General features: G+C 33.0%; 1 protein-coding gene and 1 long non-coding RNA gene across 2 annotated transcripts in view; one reads left to right on the forward strand and one right to left on the reverse strand.

Moving 5' to 3' along the window:
* Positions 1-10,414, reverse strand: part of LOC127728737 (uncharacterized) — a 206,880-nt gene extending 196,466 nt beyond the window's left edge. The window contains exon 1 of the long non-coding RNA XR_007994342.1: positions 10,366-10,414. This is a non-coding gene — a long non-coding RNA (uncharacterized LOC127728737). The remainder of the gene's footprint in view (positions 1-10,365) is intronic.
* Positions 1-14,533, forward strand: part of LOC127728687 (tRNA wybutosine-synthesizing protein 4-like) — a 45,658-nt gene extending 31,125 nt beyond the window's left edge. The window contains exons 13-15 of the mRNA XM_052236298.1: positions 4,093-4,274; positions 11,142-11,271; positions 13,702-14,533. Of these exons, the coding sequence (XP_052092258.1) occupies positions 4,093-4,274; positions 11,142-11,271; positions 13,702-13,905 (516 nt within the window). The 3' untranslated portion in view covers positions 13,906-14,533. The remainder of the gene's footprint in view (positions 1-4,092; positions 4,275-11,141; positions 11,272-13,701) is intronic.
* The last annotated feature ends 6,234 nt before the right edge of the window (positions 14,534-20,767 follow it).

Genomic DNA, 20,767 nt, shown 5'->3' on the forward strand with positions numbered 1-20,767 from the left:
GTGTAAGTGTTTGGATATTTCTGAAATTGTACTACAAGGTTCCATATCACAAAGGGAAAGCTGGAATTGAGTTTGGGGGAAATTGCCCTAAACGTTTAGGAATTGGGGGCCAAAAAGGGGCCAAAAATAAGCATTTTTCTAGTTTCCAGACAATAACTTGTGTTCAAGTGTATGGATCTCTCTGAAATTGTACTGCAAGGTACCATACCACAAAGGGAAGGCTGGGATTGAGTTTGGGGGTGATGAATCATAAGGGGGTTCAAAAAATTTGGGGGGGGATTTTTTTTTTTCTTTTTTTTTCTTTTTTTCCTTTTTTTTTTCTTTTAAAATTTTCCATTTTAAGTTGGTTATTTCTGATTAATATTTAAAAGCAAATAATAATGATATGGTAGGAGATACACACCAAACAGGATGTGTAAATTATTATCTAATAAGTATTGTGCAATAGCAAGAAATTTTCAATTGCACAGTATTGCACAATAGCAAGAAATCTTCAATTGCACAGTATTGCGCAATAGCAAGAAATCTTCAATTGCACAGTATTGCGCAATAGCAAGAAATATCCAATAGCACAATATTGCGCAATAGCAAGAAATTGTCAATTGTACAGTATTGCGCAATAGCAAGAAATATTCAATTGCACAGTATTGTGCAAAAGAAGATACTTCGTATAAATTGCTTATTTCTTGATCAATTTCAATGGGGTTTTATTCTTGAATTCTTGGGGTTCTTTAATATGCTGAATCTAACCGTGTATTAAGTTTTTGGATTTTGGGCCCCGTTTTTAAATTGGTCCACATTGAGGTCCAAAGGGTCCAAAATTTAACTTTGTTTGATTTCATCAAAAATTGAATTATTGGGGTTCTTTGATATGCTGAATCTAACCGTGTATTTAGATTCTTAATTTTTGGTTCCGTTTTCAAATTGGTCTACATTAAGGTCCAAAGGGTCCAAAATTAAACTTAGTTTGATTTTAACAAAAATTGAATTTTTAGGGTTCTTTGATATGCTGAATCTAAACATGTATTTAGATTTTTGATTATGGGCCCAGTTTTTAAGTTGGTCCAAATCAGGGTCCAAAATTAAACTTTGTTTGATTTCAACAAAAATTGAATATATGGGGTTCTTTGATATGCTGAATCTAACCATGTATTTAGATTTTTGATTTTTGGGCCCCGTTATCAACTTTGTCCACATTGAGGTCAAAAGGGTCCAAAATTTAACTTTGTTTGATTTCATCAAAAATTGAATTATTGGGGTTCTTTGATATGCCGAATCTAACCGTGTATTTATATTCTTAATTTTTGGTTCCGTTTTCAAATTGGTCTACATTAAGGTCCAAAGGGTCCAAAATTAAACTTAGTTTGATTTTAACAAAAATTGAATTTTTAGGGTTCTTTGATATGCTGAATCTAAACATGTATTTAGATTTTTGATTATGGGCCCAGTTTTCAAGTTGGTCCAAATCGGGGTCCAAAATTAAACTTTGTTTGATTTCATCAAAAATTGAATTCTTGGGGTTCTTTGATATGCTTAATCTAACCATGTATTTAGATTTTGGATATTGGACCATAAAAGGTGAATGTCCAATTTAAAATTTTTAAGTTCTTAGACCACATTCATTCTGTGTCAGAAACCTATGCTGTGTCAAATATTTAATCACAATCCAAATTCAGAGCTGTATCAAGCTTGAATGTTGTGTCCATACTTGCCCCAACTGTTCAGGGTTCGACCTCTGCGGTCGTATCAAGCTGCGCCCTGCGGAGCATTTTATTGTAACTTCCAGACATAACTTGTGTGTTAGTGTATGGATCTCTCTGACATTGTACCACAAGGTTCCATATCACAAAGGGAATGCTGGGATTGATTTTGGGGGTAATTGCCTCAAAATATTAGGAATTAGGGGCCAAAAAAGGGGCAAAAAACAAGCATTTTTCTAGTTTCATGACAATAACTTGTGTGAAAGTGTATGAATCTTTCTGAAATTGTACTACAAGGTTCCATATCACAAAGGAGAAGCTGGAATTGAGTTTGGGGGTAATTGCCCTAAACGTTTAGGAATAAGGGGCCAAAAATAAGCATTTTTCTAGTTTCCAGACAATAACTTGTGTTCAAGTGTATGGATCTCTCTGAAATTGTACTGCAAGGTATCATACCACAAAGGGAAGGCTGGGATTGAGTTTGGGGGTGATGAATCATAAGGGGGTTCAAAAAATTTGGGGGGGGGGGGGGGGGGGGGAGATTTTTATTTTTTTTTCCTTTTTTTTTTCTTTTAAAATTTTCCATTTTAAGTTGGTTATTTCTGATTTATATTTAAAAACAAATAATAATGATATGGTAGGAGATACACACCAAACAGGATGTGTAAATTATTATATAATAAGTATTGTGCAATAGCAAGAAATTTTCAATTGCACAGTATTGCACAATAGCAAGAAATCTTCAATTGCACAGTATTGCGCAATAGCAAGAAATCTTCAATTGCACAGTATTGCGCAATAGCAAGAAATATCCAATAGCACAATATTGCGCAATAGCAAGAAATTGTCAATTGTACAGTATTGCGCAATAGCAAGAAATATTTAATTGCACAGTATTGTGCAAAAGAAGATACTTCGTATAAATTGCTTATTTCTTGACCAATTTCAATGGGGTTTTATTCTTGAATTCTTGGGGTTCTTTAATATATGCTGAATCTAACCGTGTATTAAGTTTTTGGATTTTGGGCCCCGTTTTTAAATTGGTCCACATTGAGGTCCAAAGGGTCCAAAATTAAACTTTGTTTGATTTCATCAAAAATTGAATTATTGGGGTTCTTTGATATGCCATATCTAACGGTGTATTTAGATTCTTAATTTTTGGTTCCGTTTTCAAATTGGTCTACATTAAGGTCCAAAGGGTCCAAAATTAAACTAAGTTTGATTTTAACAAAAATTGAATTCTTAGGGTTCTTTGATATGCTGAATCTAAACATGTATTTAGATTTTTCATTATGGGCCCAGTTTTTAAGTTGGTCCAAATCTGGGTCCAAAATTAAACTTTGTTTGATTTAAACAAAAATTGAATATATGGGGTTCTTTGATATGCTGAATCTAACCATGTATTTAGATTTTTGATTTTTGGGCCCCGTTATCAACTTTGTCCACATTGAGGTCAAAAGGGTCCAAAATTAAACTTTGTTTGATTTCATCAAAAATTGAATTCTTGGGGTTCTTTGATATGCTGAATCTAACCATGTATTTAGATTTTGGATATTGGACCATAATAGGTGAATGTCCAATTTAAAAATTTTAAGTTCTTAGACCACATTCATTCTGTGTCAGAAACCTATGCTGTGTCAAATATTTAATCACAATCCAAATTCAGAGCTGTATCAAGCATGAATGTTGTGTCCATACTTGACCCAACTGTTCAGGGTTCGACCTCTGCGGTCGTATCAAGCTGCGCCCTGCAGAGCATTTTATTTCTCCACTAAAATTGGACCTTTATAGGAAGAATGTAGGAGATACATGTATGGGGTATATATCAATTAGACCCAACCACACAAAACAAAAAGATATCTAGAAGTCAACATGTATGGTTCTTTTTATAAAGAATTCATATTTCATTCAAATTAGGCTTAAAACATAGCTATTAGAACCAATTTTTGATTCTAATTGCTCATTTTTTTTCATGAAAAGAATAGGCCAATTCTTTTAAAAGTATATAATAATAGTGATAAGGAGACCTTCTACAGTGTATTAGGATTTCTTATTTTAAAATAATCATGTGGTTTATATTTCAGCCATAATGTCTTATAAATTATCCTTGAACCAGATCATAATGTACATTTTTATTTTGTTCTCAAAAAAATACATTTTAGCTTATTTGAACCAACAAACTAAGCTCAAATTTTCCATGGATAGTATTATATACAGTCTCTTATCTCCAATCATATGGGCCAAAGACAATTCATGTTTCTGACTTGTACTAGATTTTCACATTTTACTCTTTATGCAAGAAAAAATCTTTCAATTTAATGAATTATAATCTATAACCATGTACTTACATAATGCCAACATTACATCTTATGTTGCAAGTTTCTATTTCAAGGTTTGTAGCTCCGTATCAGAATCAGGATACAGACAATCACATACAGCATCTATCTGGAATAATCAGGTTATCATTGCTGGGGGTCTTGACCTTCAGCTTCGACCTGTAAACAGTATTTATATGTTGGATGTAGAAAATCTGGTGTGGAGGAGGTTTGATGTTACTGGAGAGTTGTTACCAAGGTATTTAAAGCTACATATCTATTTATATTTGTTTATATTACCGTTTGCTATACTTTTTGGTTAAAGGAGGGAGGTTAAATATATTAAGGTTCATCAGATGCATTGACAAATATTGTCTTGTTTACATCACAAAATTTAATCTGAGTACACACAAACGTACACATGGAAATAGTTTAAGTCAACCAGGACCTAGATGAATAAATTAGATGCAATTTATGTTTCATTGCTAGTACAAAGAAGGGTACAATCATAACACTTTAACATGTTCTTGCACTAAATATGTATTGAATATTTGCTTCAAAACATTGAACAACCATCTGTCCAGCAATATTACATTTTGATTGTCTTAACTTGTGTCAAATGCTGTTAATAAGGATCACATCAAATATATCACTTTTCAAGATACCACAGGGGTGTTGTCAACACCTAATTTTATTTTTTCTGATTAATTCAATAAGTACTGATGAATCATCAGTGATACTTGGTTTAAGACATGACAATAGCATCAGCATATTAGTTAGATAAAGCCCTAACGTGAGGGTACCCAAATTGCACCTATTTTGACAGTTTTTTCACCTACGTTTTTTTATGATCCAGACAAAAGTTTCCATTCTGTGTTTATTTTGTAGACGTATCCTTATTTACTATACAGTTACACCAATTTAATTTTGAATCCATATTGAATCATAGAAAAATGGGTTCGAACCGACCTCCAAACGATCCATGATTCTGTAATGAGGAGTACCCAAATTGCATCCATGTTTAAATTCACATCAATAAAAATCGAAAAACAGATGTTTTGCTTTATTTCTTCAAATATTTTGAACAATTTGACATAATTGCATGCTTACTATTCATTTTTATATGCCCGTTTACGGGACGTATTATGGTATACCGTTGTCCGTCCGTCCGTCTGTCCGTCCGTCTGTCCGTCGTCAACATGTCGGACATTAACTCAAAAATGCTTTCACCAATTTGCATAAAACTTTGGTGAATTGTTTATATCTATTGACTTGAGCTCCCTTTCATTTTTTATAAAATTTAGATTTTACGTTTCCGAGTTATGGAGTTTTATTCATTAAAAAAAGGGTGATTTTCCAGTTTTCGGACAATAAGTCAAGAATGCTTTCACCAACTTGCAAGAAATTGTGGTGAATTGTTTATATCTATTGACATGAGCTCCCTTTCGAGTTTTATAAATTTTAGATTTTACGATTCCGAGTTACAGGGGTTTATTCATAAAAAAAGGGGGATTTTCCAGTTTTCTGACAAAAACTCAAAAATGCTTTCAGCAATACTTATGAAACTTTGGTGAATTGTTTGTATGTATTGATGTAAGCTCCCTTTAGAATTTTATAAATTTTACATTTTACATTTCTGAGTTATGGGGTTTTATTCTTTAAAAAAAGGGGTGATTTTCCAGTTTTCGGACAATAACTCAAAAATGCTGTCACCAATTCTCATGAAACTTTTGTGAATTGTTTATATCTATTGGTGTAAAGCTCCCTTTTTATACGACCGCAAAAAAATTTTGTGGTCGTATATTGGTATGACGTTGGCGTCGTCGTCGTCGTCGTCGTCGTCGTCGTCCGAATACATATTGGTTTTCGCACTCTAACTTTAGTTTAAGTGAATGGATCTTTTTGAAATTTTACCATAAGGTTAAATACCACAAAAGGAAGGTTGGGATTGATTTTGGGGGTTATGGTACCAACAGTTAAGGAATTAGGGGCCAAAAAGGGGCCAAAAATGAGCATTTTCTAGTTTCCAGACAATAACTGTGGAACGGTGTATGGATCTCTCTGAAATTATACTACAAGTTTCCATACCACAAAGGGATGGTTAGGATTTGCTTTGGGGGGTTATGGCTCAAACCGTTTAGGAATTAGGGGCAAAAAAGGGGGAAAAACAAGGTTGTCCTGGTTAATGGACAAATACTTTAGTACAAAACATAATTTAAAGCAGTGTAAGGGAGATAAATCAAATACATCATTGAAATTATCTCCCTTACACTGCTTTTAAATTATGTATAAAGTAATGGTTAATGAACAATAAAGATAATCTAAAACAGTGTAAGGGAGGTAATCCAAATACAACGTTTTGGTTACTTCCCTTACACTGCTTTTAAATTATGTTTAAAGAAATGCATATTTATAAAGGAAGACCAGTAAAAATATCTGCAAATGTTTTCATCTTTTTTTTTTACAAAAAAATCCATATGAAAGATTTGACACTATATTTTTATACGACCGCAAAAAAATTTTGTGGTCGTATATTGGTATGACGTTGGCGTCGTCGTCGTCGTCGTCGTCCGGCGTCGTCGTCCGAATACACAATGGTTTTCGCACTCTAACTTTAGTTTAAGTGAATGGATCTTTATGAAATTTTACCATAAGGTTCAATACCACAATAGGAAGGTGGGGATTGATTTTGGGGGTTATGGTACCAACAGTTAAATAATTAGGGGCCAAAAAGGGGCCGAAAATAAGCATTTTTGTAACTTCCAGACATAACTTGTGTGTTATTGTATGGATCTCTTTGACATTGTACTACAAGATTCCATATCACAAAGGGTCGATGATGGGATTGATTTTGGGGTTAATTTCCTCGAAATTTTAGGAATAAGGGGCCAAAAGGGGGCAAAAAACAAGCATTTTTCTAGTTTCATGACAATAACTTGTGTGTAAGTGTATGGATCTTTCTGAAATTTTGCTACAAGGTTCCATTTCGCAAAGGGAAAGCTGGAATTGAGTTTTGTGGTAATTGCCCAAAACGTTTAGTAATAAGGGGCCTAAAAAGGGGTGAAAAATAAGCATTTTTTAGTTTCTAGACAATAACTTGTGTTCAAGTGTATGGATCTCTCTAAAATTGTATTACAAGGTACCATACCACAAAGGCAAGGCTGTTATTGAGCTTGGTTTGGGGGGGGAAGGGGGGGGTGATGAATCATAGGGGGGGGGGGGGTCAAAAAAGGGGTAATTATTTTTTTTCGTTTAAGGAATAAGGGGAAAAAAGGTTAAAAAACTAGGGTTTCCATTTTAATAGACAAATAATTGAGTAAAGAACATTATTTAAAAGCAGTGTAAGGTTGGTAATTCAAACTCATTTAAATATCTCACCTGCACTATGTTTGAATTATGTAAATTGGAAATTTGCCAATTATTTTAGTATAATAAACTTCATTGGAAATTTGCCAATATAAAATTTTGCTGATGAAGGTTTTTTGTTTACCTTTAGTCTGACTATGATGTCATTTTCTATTTTAATAGCCTTATGATGTAGTTAAATTTTTTTTAATACTTTTATGATGTTTTTTAATGCGCTTTTATGGTTGCAAATTTATTGTTTTAATATAATAAACTCCATTGGAAATTTACCAATAGTTTGTTTTTTTTTAGCTATGACTATGATGTCATTTTCTATTTAATTTTAAGGTTACAAATTAATTTCAGTTTTAAATATTATTGTAAAATGTTTGCCCAAAACATTTATTAATAAGTGGCCAAAAAAGGGGGCAAAAATAAGCATTTTTTTTAGTTTCCAGACATTAACTTGTGTTCAAGTGTATGGATTTCTCTGAAATTGTACTTAAAGGTACCATACCACAAAGGGAAGTGGGTCAAAAAATTTTTGGGGGGGGGGGATTTTTTTTCCTTTTTTTTTTCTTTAAAATTTTCCATTTTAAGTTGGTTAATTCTGATCACAAAGAGAAAGTTGGAATTGAGTTTGGGGGATAATTGCTCAAATGTTTAGGAATAAGGGGCTAAAAAAGGGGTTAAAAATAAGCATATTTTTTTAGTTTCCAACAATTAATTGTGTTTAAGTAATTGGATCTCTGTGAAATTGTACTGCAAGGTACCATACCACAAACTGAAGGCTGGGATTGAGTTTGGGGGGGCGTGATGTGTGAAAATTTTCAACTTAAAGTTGGTTAATTATTTCTGATTTAGATATAAAAGCAAATAATAATGATGTGGTTTGATTTTATCAAAAACTTAAATTGAAGTTATATATATTGTAAATTTAGGTTACATTGGAATTTAAGAATTGGCTTTGGGGTAGGGTTATGGCTCAAACCTTTAAATAATAAGGGAAAAAAAGGTGAAAAAACAAGGGTTTCCAGGTTAATAGACAAATAAGTACAAAACATTATTTAAAAGCAGTGTAAGGTTGGTAATTCAAACTCATTTAAATATCTCACTTACACTGCTTTTAAATTATGTAAATTGGAAATTTGCCAATAACTTTATTGTTAATAAATGCATTGGAAATTTGCCAACAATTTTAGTATAATAAACTTCATTGGAAATTTGCCAATATAAAATTTTGCTGATGAAGGTTTTTTGTTTACCTTTAGCCTTGACTATGAAGTCATTTTCTATTTTTATAGCCTTATGATGTAGTTGAATTATTTAATACTTTTATGAAGTGTTTAAATGGGGTTTTATGGTTGCAAATTTATTGTTTTAGTTTAATAAACTCCATTTAAAATTTGGTAATAAAAAAAATTTTTGTTTATTTTTAGCTATGATTATGATGTCATTTTCTATTTTACTTTTATGGTTGCAAAGAAATTTTTATTTTTAGATATTACTGTTAAATGATGCTGATTAAGGTTTTTGCTATGTTTAGCCATGACTATGATGTCATTTTCTATTTTAATATCTGTCATGATGTATTTAAATGGGCTTTTATGGCTACAAAGGAGTTTTATTTTTAGATATTACTGTAAAATGTTGCTGATTAAGGATTTTGTTTATTTTTAGCCATGACTATGATGTCATTTTCTATTTTAATACCTTTATTATGTAATTTCCATTTTTAGATATTACTGTTAAATGATGCTGATTGAGGGTTTGAATGCTGGGATTGATTTTGGGGGTCATTGCCTCCAAATTTTAGGAATTAGGGGGCAAAAAACAAGCATGTTTCTAGTTTCATGACAATAACTTGTGTGTAAGTGTATGGATATTTATGAAATTGTACTACAAGGTTCCATATCACAGAGGGAAAGCTAGAATTGAGTTTGGGGGTACTTGCCCAAAACGTTTAGGAATAAGGGGCCAAAAATAAGCATTTTTCTAGTTTCCAGACAATAACTTGTGTTCAAGTGTATGGATCTCTCTGAAATTGTACTGCAAGGTACCATACCACAAAGGGAAGGCTGGGATTGTTTTTGGGGGTAATTGTCTCAAAATGTTAGGAATTAGGGGCCATAAAGGGGCAAAAAAACAAGCATTTTTCTAGTTTCATGACAATAACTTGTGTGTAAGTGTATGGATCTTTATGACATTGTACTGCAAGGTTCCATATCACAAAGGGAAAGCTTGGTTTGAGTTTGGGGGTAATTGCCCTTAACTTTTAGGAATTTGGGGCCAAAAAGGTGCAAAAAACCCAAGCATTTTTCTAGTTTCCAGACAATAATTTGTGTTCAAGTGTATGGATCTCTCTGAAATTGTACTGCAAGGTACCATACCACAAAGGGAAGGCTGGGATTGAGTTTGGGGGTGATGAATCATAAGGGGGTTTCAAAAAATTTGGGGGGGGGGATTTTTTTTTCTTTAAAATTTTCCATTTTAAATTGGTTATTTCTGATTTATATATAAAAGCAAATAATAATGATATGGTTTGAATAGGTAAATTAAAAAATTTTAAGTTCTTAGACTACTTTCATTCTGTGTGAGAAACCTATGCTGTGTCAAATATTTAATTACAATCCAAATTCAGTGCTGTATCAAGCTTGAATGTTGTGTCCATACTTGCCCCAACTGTTCAGGGTTCGACCTCTGCGGTCGTATCAAGCTGCGCCCCAGCGGAGCATTTTATTATTTTCATAAATTTCTAATATGACATTGAGAATTATTTGAACTTTATTTGTTTATAGTCTGACAACAGATATACTAAGTATTGCACAACAGCAAGACATCTTTGATTGAATATAAATTCAATTCATATAACTAATTTCAAGTTCTTGGACTACATTTATTCAGAAACCTATAATATGTCAAATATTTAATTACAATCCAAACTCAGACCTGAATCCAGCTTGAATATTGTGTCCATTTTTTGCCCCAACTGTTCAGGGTTGAACCTCTGCGGGCGTATCTAGCTGCGCTCAGCGAAGCAGTTTATTTAAGAAATGGATGCTTATAACATGTTTAATTTGCTCATTTTTAAAAGATGACATTTTGAGAACGTTGCATGGCGGCGCTTCCGTAGATTTACTTTTTCCAGGGAATGCTTCATCTGTTGATATATACTGTGAACGTTTTGTGTATATCTAAATATATTTACCTATGTTGAAAGACGTGTATAATGTCAAATCATAAAAAAAACAAATTGTTTAGTCTCAAAGAAAACTTGTAAGATTTCCGCAGCTATTTTTGTTGATAAGTGCAATTTGGGTACTCGGTGCAATTTGGGTTAGTCCTCATTGGTCATGCACAAGTGACTTTTAAATTTTTATATTTTGTTATCTGATTAAATGTGTAATTAATGTACCATTGATTTGTGGTATTTCTTTGCATCAGCATTCATGTCCTTTAGCTTTGGGGAATCTATAGAGAAATATTCTATAATCATGCTTCAGGAACTTATATTGTTCATGTGGGAAATTACCAGTACTTAATACTATGTGTTCCAACATATTTAAACTTTAAATTGTGTGTTTCAATCAAAATGTATTCATTTTGAAGGTCTGAAAATTGAATATAAGTTTTTGATGTGAGCTCTTGATCAAACACCAAAAAACAGCATTTATTTTACTTATTTAGATACATTCTCACATTTATAGTTTCTTTAGTTATTTCAGTTCTGTACAAATTATACTGGATTACATATGGTTGTACCATACATTTCATTTAACAGATATTCACATACAGCTCAAGTCATAGGTAATCTGTTAGTCTTGATTGGTGGAGTCAACTTGTGTCATCAGTCACCAGGTGTCGCTGTGATCAACTTATTGTCAGGTGCATGTGCAGAATATGCCCTTTCTGTATGTATATTTTTGTTTAATATATCATGTAAAAATGTTACATATAAAGTTCTCATGGTATAAGGGACTGTGCAAACCTCATTGGGGTTAGAACTTTTAAATGCCTTGTAGGATAATAATTCACCAATATTCATTCAATAACCCTTTTATTGTAAAGCAAAGCTTGAAAAACTATTTAGAAATAATATTTTGTCACTGACAACATCACTGATTTGCAGCTTTGTTTGCACAAGTGCAATATAAGATATTATTGGAGGCTAACATTTGGTTACTTTCTGTATGCCTTGTTGCTATACAATAATAAGTATTATTGTTACTTGGTACCAGAGGTCATTTCATCAATAAGGTTGGAATGTAATTCTGCAAGATCAAGATCATCATGTCTAACTCAGAGCTTTTGAAGGCTTTAAAGGATATTATATTTGCCGACCACCAGAAGGTGTGTCATGGATAAGGTTGGAGTGTACCTGTCTGCACAAGCAGGTCAATACTTTGAATACTAAGGGGCCAGGGCCCAGGGGTATCATTTTGTGAGCTTTGCTTGCAGTATCTGTAGTTTTGGCTTGGTCATATATAAATCCTTGTATGGATTGTTTTTAATGCTATCTCATAGGCATGTGACGGTATATTAGTAATATTACAATTTCCTTATATAGTACATTTACTAAATTCAAAATTTTCACTTGCAACACAGGTATCAATGGCCTGCACTTCATAAAATTGACAATGGAAACGGCATGCATGAATATCTGCTTAATTTTAGAACCTTGATTCGTTTGTCATCATAAAGTAAATATGCAGATTTACTGTAATTCAACATTTCACTGCTCTTTGTTTTTCTACAACTGCTTTTTTCTCAATATTACAGTGGATTTCTTTAATATTACAATAGGTTTTCAATGTTATATAAAACAGGGTCAAAACTAACCTTTATTTTATCCTTATTAACTGGTTTCAAATGCATCTTTTATAAACCTATGATGAGGAATTTTGTATTCCTTTTTACCATTTAGTCCATATCCGTTTATTTCCCAAATTTGCAGCATATTTTTTTTTATTACAGCCAACATTTAATGTAGGAATAGTTTATATGCATCTTGACTCAAGCTATGTCTTTTATATATTTTAGGACTTAGGTAATTTGAGCGTTGCATTTGTCGTCAATCATCTCTATCTTTTAACACTTTGATCTTCTCGTGAAAACTCTGTAAAAGAATGAAAGTAGATGGTAAAAATAATCCTTCCATGGTTGTTTCCAAGTAATTTAATCAGCTAAAACAAATATCTTTATTTTAGTATCTGATTGGCTCGTTTTAAAACAAAAAACTTCAACTCAAACACTATTTAATGATTAGACCTACATGTTTCCTTGAAAGTTATTATTGGAAATTATATTTTTAAGAACAGATGAGGTGAACTAAATATGGCTCCTAGATTAAATAAGGGTCAGATTGGTCCCAAGATTTTCCAGAAATTGAAATGGGTATAACAGGTGAAGGAATGGCAATTATTTATTTATCATATGGTATTAACCCTGTAAGCCCAACTTCTCCTGTCTCATGGGTATCAGTGAAAATGTACATTGGACTTAGTATGCTTTATGAAGGAAAATAAATCGGTTCAAAGGTCTTCAGGGGGATAAAATTGGTCAAAGGTCATCTTTGTACATCTTGTCACAGGTGAACCCACTACTGTCTTTCGCTAAAAAGAAGTAGTTTTATCAGATGAGGGATTTAGGCTGTAATGTAGGTTTTTGTGATTCATAAGAATCTATGCTTCAGTGACTTTCATAAATTTTACATTCTTCAAATGTTTCATGTTTAGTTGTGTATACACATGTATTAGGAATAACTTATGACAGACTATTTATGTTTGAAATACTACTGTGTTAGTATCTGACATGGTCTTACTCTTTAGTCATACTCCATTTCCGCCTCAGTGGTCTTGTGGTAACATGCTCATCTTGAGTGTGGGAGTTCATGGGTTTGATTTTCCAGCCTCTTCAAACCAAAACTTTAAAACCTGTATTTGGTGCTTCTCGGCTAAGCACACGGCAGTAAGGAGTAAGAGCAAAGACTGGTCGTCCTTGAGTCTGGATAATGTATCATAGTATGGTGACATGTCTTCCTGATTGTTACCTTGTGAACTAGCACGTTAAAAGACGATCTAGTACAAAGCAGACTTCATATTCATATTGCATTAATATGTTCTCCTGGTGAATATACATTATTTTGGACATTAAAAAGCATCCATCATCAACATATTCCATTAAGCATTCTTCAGTGTTAGTATGGTGAGTTTTTAAAGTACAGGTACTTACTGTTTTATAAACCTATATGTTATAAAATGACAGCCTATGCGGTTTTTGAATTGACTGTAAAGCTAGCAAGATGAATTTCTATGTTAACAGTTTTTGTTTTTCTTCTCAAGGTACCAGACCCTGACTTTTTGGTATTGTTACACCAGCACCAGATCTGTTACCTTGGAAATGGGAGATTTGTTGTGATTGGAGGTGGCGGTAACTGTTTCTCTTTTGGAACTCTTCTGAATAAATCTCCATTAGTTCTGGATATCAACAAATGTGTTCAGCACTTCACCCAAACTGTTTGCAACAAGAATGGATCAATGTCTTAAAGATAAAGCATAAAACAATGATAACTTAGGAATCAAATTAAAAAAAATATTTAATTTTATACTATAATGTTATTTTTTTTTGTTTTCTGGTTCATGTGGGACTTTTTAACTGCTCATTGTATTACTATTTGTTACCAACTGTGATATGTGAATAGTGGAACATTGATTTCAAAGTTTTTTCAAGGGACTTATTTGGTATTTATCTGAGGGAAAGCATGATTGGCTTGAATATATTTGTTTTTCATGGGGAAATACTACAAAAATATTCTTATATCCATTTTAGCCATACATTTGGTATTTTTTTTATTTTTAATTTATAAGTCCAAACAATTATTTTAATACTAGCACCTACCAGTGGAATGGGCTTATATTTAAACCCCCTTCATTCAATCTTTCCTCTAGAATTACTACGATTGTTTCCTTTTTATCACATGTTGTTGTTTTATAATTAAAAGTAAAGATTATCATTCCATGAATTAGCTTGGTATGAAGCATCCCTAAATCAATTCATCAATCAATTTTTTAAGTTACAGCCTTTTGACCTGAAAGTTCCATGAAATTTTGGTTGATGATTTTCCTAATGCAGAGGATTTCATCATTTGTAGTGTAATAAAGAGTAAAACATAGACTATATGTTTTGTTTTTAGTTGACTTATTACTGATGAAAACTTTTCATGAAATTCCTTTCATTTTTATCCTGTGTTTGCAGCTGTTTAGAACTATATATATGGAAAAAATTAAAATAAATATTTATAGACCAAAAAGCTCAGCTTACTTTCTTAAGATGAAATATTAGAACCTATGAATAGACTTGCTGAAGACATGGATTATTTGTCATGAAGACATGCCTAGTTTGATTTTAATCTTATGATATTGTTACGCTGCTGACAGTACCCATACAAAAAACTTCCCTGTGTTGATATTTTAGTATATCAAAGTGGTGAATGTTCTTTATTTTATTTTGAACCTTTTATATTTTCTTTTATTCAGAAAAAACACTTTTCTGTCATTTTATGTTTAAACCAAAAGTGTTCAACTTTTATAATTTTAAATGACTCATTTTATCATGTAATGTTTTTACCTTGCATCTGACATGAGTTATTCATAAATATAAGCACTTTTAACATGTGTATTACAAACTGCTGACGAAACCAAATGTTGTTAGTTTATTCTTTACAATGATTGATTGGGGGCCTCAGTGGCCGAGTGGTTTAAGTAGTTACTACTGTAATCACTAGCCAGTCAACACTGAGCTTGTGAGTTCGAACCCCGCTCGTGCTGGTGCACTCGACTCCAATCTTAATTGACTAGGATTGTCAGTTTTCCTATCGAAGGTTGGAGGTTTTCTCCTGGCACTCCGGCTACCTCCACCAATAAAGACTGGCCGACACGAAATAGCCCAAAAGCGGTGCTTAAAAGTGGCGTTATAAACACAAAAAATCAAATCTTTACAATGATTGTTAAAAAAAGGAGTAAAATGGTTTTTCTGAAATGGAGAAGTTAAAAAATACTATTTTCAGCTCACCATTCCGAAAGGTGAGCTTTTGCAATCACTTGGCGTCCGTCATCGTCTGTCGTCGTCCGTTGTCCGTCTGTTGTAAACTATTTCAAACATCTTCTCCTCTGAAACTACTGAACCAATTCCAACCAAACTTAAGCTGAATGATGCTTAGGGTATCTAGAATAAAGTTTGTGTTTTATTTACTGTTTAGTCAAATAACATGGCCGCCATGGCTAAAAATAGAACATAGGGGTAAAATGCATTTTTAGCTCACCTGGCCCAAAGGGCCAAGTGAGCTATTCTCATCACTTGGCGTCCATCGTCTGTCATCGTCGTTAACTTTTTACGTTTTGAACTTCTTCTAGAGAACCACTGAATGGAATGCAACCAAACATGGCATGAATGTTTCTTATGAGGTGTTGACCAAGTGTTGTTACTTTGAAGCCGATCCATCATCCAAGATGGCCGCCAGAGGGGGACTTGGTTTAACATAAGACCTATGGGAAATACATACAAATGTCTTCTTTCAGAGAACCACTGAATGGAATGAAACCAAACATGGCATGAATGTTCCTTATGAGGTGCTGACCAAGTGTTGTTACTTTGAAGCCGATCCATCATCCAAGATGGCCGCCATCGGGGGACTTAGTTTAACATAGGACCCTATGCATACAAATGTCTTCTTTTAGAGAACCACTGAATTGAATGAAACCAAACATGGCATGAATGGTCCTTATAAGGTGCTGACCAAGTGTTGTTACTTTGAAGCCGATCCATTATCCAAGATGGCTGCCAGCAGGGGACTTAGTTTAACATAGGATCCTATTGGAAATACATACAAATGTCTACTTTTAGAAAACCACAGAATGGAATGAAACCAAACATGGCATGAATGTTCCTTATGAGATGCTGACCAAGTGTTGTTACTTTGAAGCCGATCCATCATCCAAGATGGCTGCCAGCAGGAAACTTAGTTTAACATAGGACCCTATAGGAAATACATACAAATGTCTTCTTTTAGAGAACCACTGAATGGAATGAAACCAAACATGGCATGAATATTCCTTATAAGGTGTTGACCAAGTGTTGTTACTTTGAAGCCGATCCATCATCCAAGATGGCTGTCAGCAGGGAACTTAGTTTAACATAGGACCCTAAGGGAAATACATACAAATGTCTTCTTTTAGAGAACCACTGAATTGAATGAAACCAAACATGGCATGAATGTTCCTTATGAGGTGCTGACCAAGTGTTGTTACTTTGAAGCCAATCCATCATCCAAGATGACCACCAGCAGGGGACTTAGTTTAACATAGGACCCTAAGGGAAATACATTCAAATATCTTCTTTTAGAGAACCACTGATTGGAAAGGAACCAAACATGGCATGAATTTTCCTTATGAGGTGCTGACCAAGTGTTGTAACTTTGAAGCAGGATTTTTTATTAAATTACGGGGCCAATATTAAACCAAATTTGGCCTCATTCATTATTTGGGTATCTGTTGTGATTTTTATCTATTTTTACATGATTTTCAAAACCAAAGTAGAGTCGGTAAGCGACACAGGCTCTTGAGAGCCTCTAGTTTGGCTTATATCTCAAAAACCAAAGCATTTAGAGCAAATCTGACATGGGGTTAAAGTGTTCATTAGGTGAAGTTCTATCAGCCCTGAAATTTTCAGTTGAATCTGATAACCCATTGTTGGGTTGCTGCCACTAAATTGGTAATTTTAAGGAAATTTTGCAGTTTTTATTGGTATGACGTTGGCGTAGTGTATATTGGTATGATGTTGGCATCGTTGTCACCCAAAGACACATTGGTTTTCGCACAATAACTTTAGTTTAAGTGAATGGATCTCTATGAAATTTTACCATAAGGTTCAATACCACAAAAGAAAGGTGGAGATTGATTTTGGGGGTTATGGTACCAACAGTTAAGGAATTGGCGGCCAAAAAGGGGTCAAAAATAAGCATTTTTGTAACTTCCAGACAATAACTTGTGTTTAAGTGTATGGATCTCTCTGAAATTATACCACAAGTTTCAATACCACAAAGGGATGGTTAAGATTGGCTTTGGGGGGTTATGGCTCAAACCGTTTAGGAATTAGGGGCAAAAAAGGGGAAAAAACAAGGGTTTCCTGGTTAATGGACAATTTAAAAGCAGTGTAAGGGAGGTAATACAAAAACAAAATTGTACAATGTTGCACAATGTTGGATTTCCTCCCTTTTACTGCTTTTAAATTATCTATTTAAGACTTATATGATGTATTTAAATCGGTAATTATGGTTGCAAACTCCATTGGAATTTGAATTGAGATTATGACCATATCTTGGGGAAAGATTTTTTTTTTTGGGAAAAGGGGGGGCGTGGGGGGGTAAAAAAGAAATTGTGGGGGACAATTTTTTTTTTTCATTTCAGATTTCAGAAATTAAAAAGAAAATTTCTTCAAATATTTTTTATTTTGCAAAAAAAAAAGGTGGGTTAAAAAAAAAAAGGGGGGGGGGGGGGGGGTCAATAAGCAATAGCATAGTGTATTGCACAAAAGCAAAAAATTGAATATAAATTCAAATCATATAACCAATTCTAAGTTCTTTGACTTCAGTTATTCGGTGTCAGAAACCTATTATGTGTCAAATATTTAATTACAATCCAATTTCAGACCTGTATCAAGCGCTAATATTGTGTCCATTTTCGCCCCAACTGTTCAGGGTTGGACCTCTGTGGTCGTATCGAGCTGCGCTCAGCGAAGCATTTTATTGGTTATTATCTTGAATATTATTAATGATAAAGATAAACTGTGAACAGCAAAAATGTTCAGCAAGGTAATATCTACAAATAAGTTCACATGATCAAAATTGTCAATTGACCCCTTAAGGAGTTATTGCCCTTTAAGAACAATTTTACACAATTTGTTTATGTTTTCTAACTGGAAAAAATCTTCTTCTCTGAAACTACTGAACCAATTCCAACCAAACTTAAGCTGAATGATTCTAAGGGTATCTAGAATTAAGTTTGTGCTTTATTTTCTGTTTCGTAAAAAAACATGGCCGCCATGGCTAAAAAAAGAACGTAGGGGTAAAATGCAATTTTTGGCTTATATCTCAAAAACCAAAGCATTTAGAGCTAATCTGATGGAGGTAAAAATGTTTATTAGGCCAAGCTCTGTCAGCCCTGAAAATTTCAGATGAATCTAACAACCCATTGTTGGATTGCTGCCACTTAATTGGTAATTTTAAGGAAATTTTGCAGATTTTGGTTATTATCTTGAATATAATTAATGATAAAGATAAACTGTAAACAGCAAAAATGTTCAGCAAAGTAAGATCTACAAATAAGTTCGCATGACCAAAATTATCAATTGTCCCCTTAAGGAGTTATTGCCCTTTAAAATCAATTTTTCACAATGTGTTCATTTAGTTTGCTTACTTTAAAAAATCTTCTCCTTTGAAACTGCTGAATCAATTTCAGCCAAACTTGGGCTGAATAAGTTTCAGAGTATCTAGTATAAATTTTGTATTTTATTTTCTTGTACGTCAAGAAACATAGCCACTATGGCTAAAATGAAACATAGGGGTAAAATGCATTTCTTTGATTTTGAAGAAAATATGACAGATACAAAGAACATTTCAATGGAAGTTTTAAGCCATTCATTAATATATATTGAAAAGCAAAAATAATCATTGATGAAAGATTTAAGCAAAAAATTACAGGTGGGCGATTCAGGCTCTTGAGAGCCTCTTGTTTGTTATCCTCTCTAAATATTTTCATCTATTGAATTGATATGTTGTAGACAAATTCTTTCCACAAATACATTATTTTCTGTTTGAAAGAATACTCTAGGACATAATTTCCAATACTAATTTTCTCTTGGGCTTCTCTATAGATTGAACAAAACATGTGTCCTGTGGACTCACTGCCCAGCTCACAATATCCTATGTCTGAGTTCTGTGAACTGGGAAATGAGGTTCCAAATCTTACTATGTCTTATAGTTCAGAAAGTTCACATTACAATGCATATGTGTATAAGTTTAAAAGTTTCAACTACAATTTCATGTTAAGCTACCTTTACCAAAGGCAGTGTCTGCGCGTACCCGCATGCGGGTACGAATAGTCAAATTGCCATTCGTAGGCTACGCGTACCCACATCCGGTTTTATAATAAAATGCCATCGAATCGGGAATGAAACGTGAAATATATACAGAAATTATCGATAATATGGGGATTTCGTGTAGAACGAGCGAAGAGTATGAAAAATAATATTTTCAAATTGTATTTATTAGTTAATAATACATAATAAAAATTGCAAATTAAATGCACACTGATTGAAAATGAAAATAATGCCCCCGAGTTCAATTTTCTATTTCTGTTTTCTTTTTACTTATTTTGCTATTTTTCCTTTTTTATTATTATTATTATCAATGTGCCACCCGCATTAAAAAAAAATGAAAATATCAGCATGAAAACTTTAAATAGTGAATATTTAATGCGAAGGCATATATTATAGGACTACATGTACCTCAGTAAACATGAAAAAAAAATTAATACTTTTATTAAATGTAAATTCAAATTTAAAGACTTGAATTTTACTGAATTTGAAAAATACCTATATAAGATTTAAAATTAATCTTTGAGTAAAATGTAAAACAGAAACTGAAATTTTAAAATATCTTAAACGACTAAAATTAAAGCTTGGGTGTCTATATAAAAATTAAAGAAGCAAGTTATAAAGGCGTCAAATTAAACCAATTTTAAAATATCCATGTAATTAAATTAAGATTTGGAACAAATTTTAAATATCCAATAGGTTTGTTTTGGCACATATTTTAAATGTTGACAGTCCAAACAACAATCACAGGCCAAAGAGTCCTGATCGTGTAGGTTTTTTTGACATTTGATACATGTCCATTCGCATGATTCTCTTCTTTAGTTGATCCGAATTTTAAGTTGCTTCCACGCTTCAGAGGTAAAATATTTTTTGATGCGCTGAAGGTTTACATTTTCGTCAAATATTTTGTTATTTATTAACGAAGCTTCTAGAAGATTATTGGCATCGGCCTTTGTTTTATCAGAAATAATGTATTCGGCCTTTTTCCTGTCGAATTTGTTTAGAATTTTTTGCCTCCGTGAATATAGGAAAAAATTATTCTGTTAAACTTTAATTCCTCTTTTATTTTTGTGTTTCCAGTTCTTCTTTTTTCTGCGGCTGCAATTGACTCCGAGTTTCTTTTATACAATTGTACAAAATAAATCGACTGATAGTTTTGAACAAATTGTTCCTATTCATGATAACTTTGAAATGTCTTCCCCACATGTATATCACTCTCTTCCGTTTTAAGAATATTTATTAACTGAGAAAAACTGT

This window comes from Mytilus californianus, unplaced genomic scaffold (assembly GCF_021869535.1).
Source record: "Mytilus californianus isolate M0D057914Y unplaced genomic scaffold, xbMytCali1.0.p SCAF_2, whole genome shotgun sequence".
In the NCBI taxonomy this organism is placed as follows: domain Eukaryota; kingdom Metazoa; phylum Mollusca; class Bivalvia; order Mytilida; family Mytilidae; genus Mytilus; species Mytilus californianus.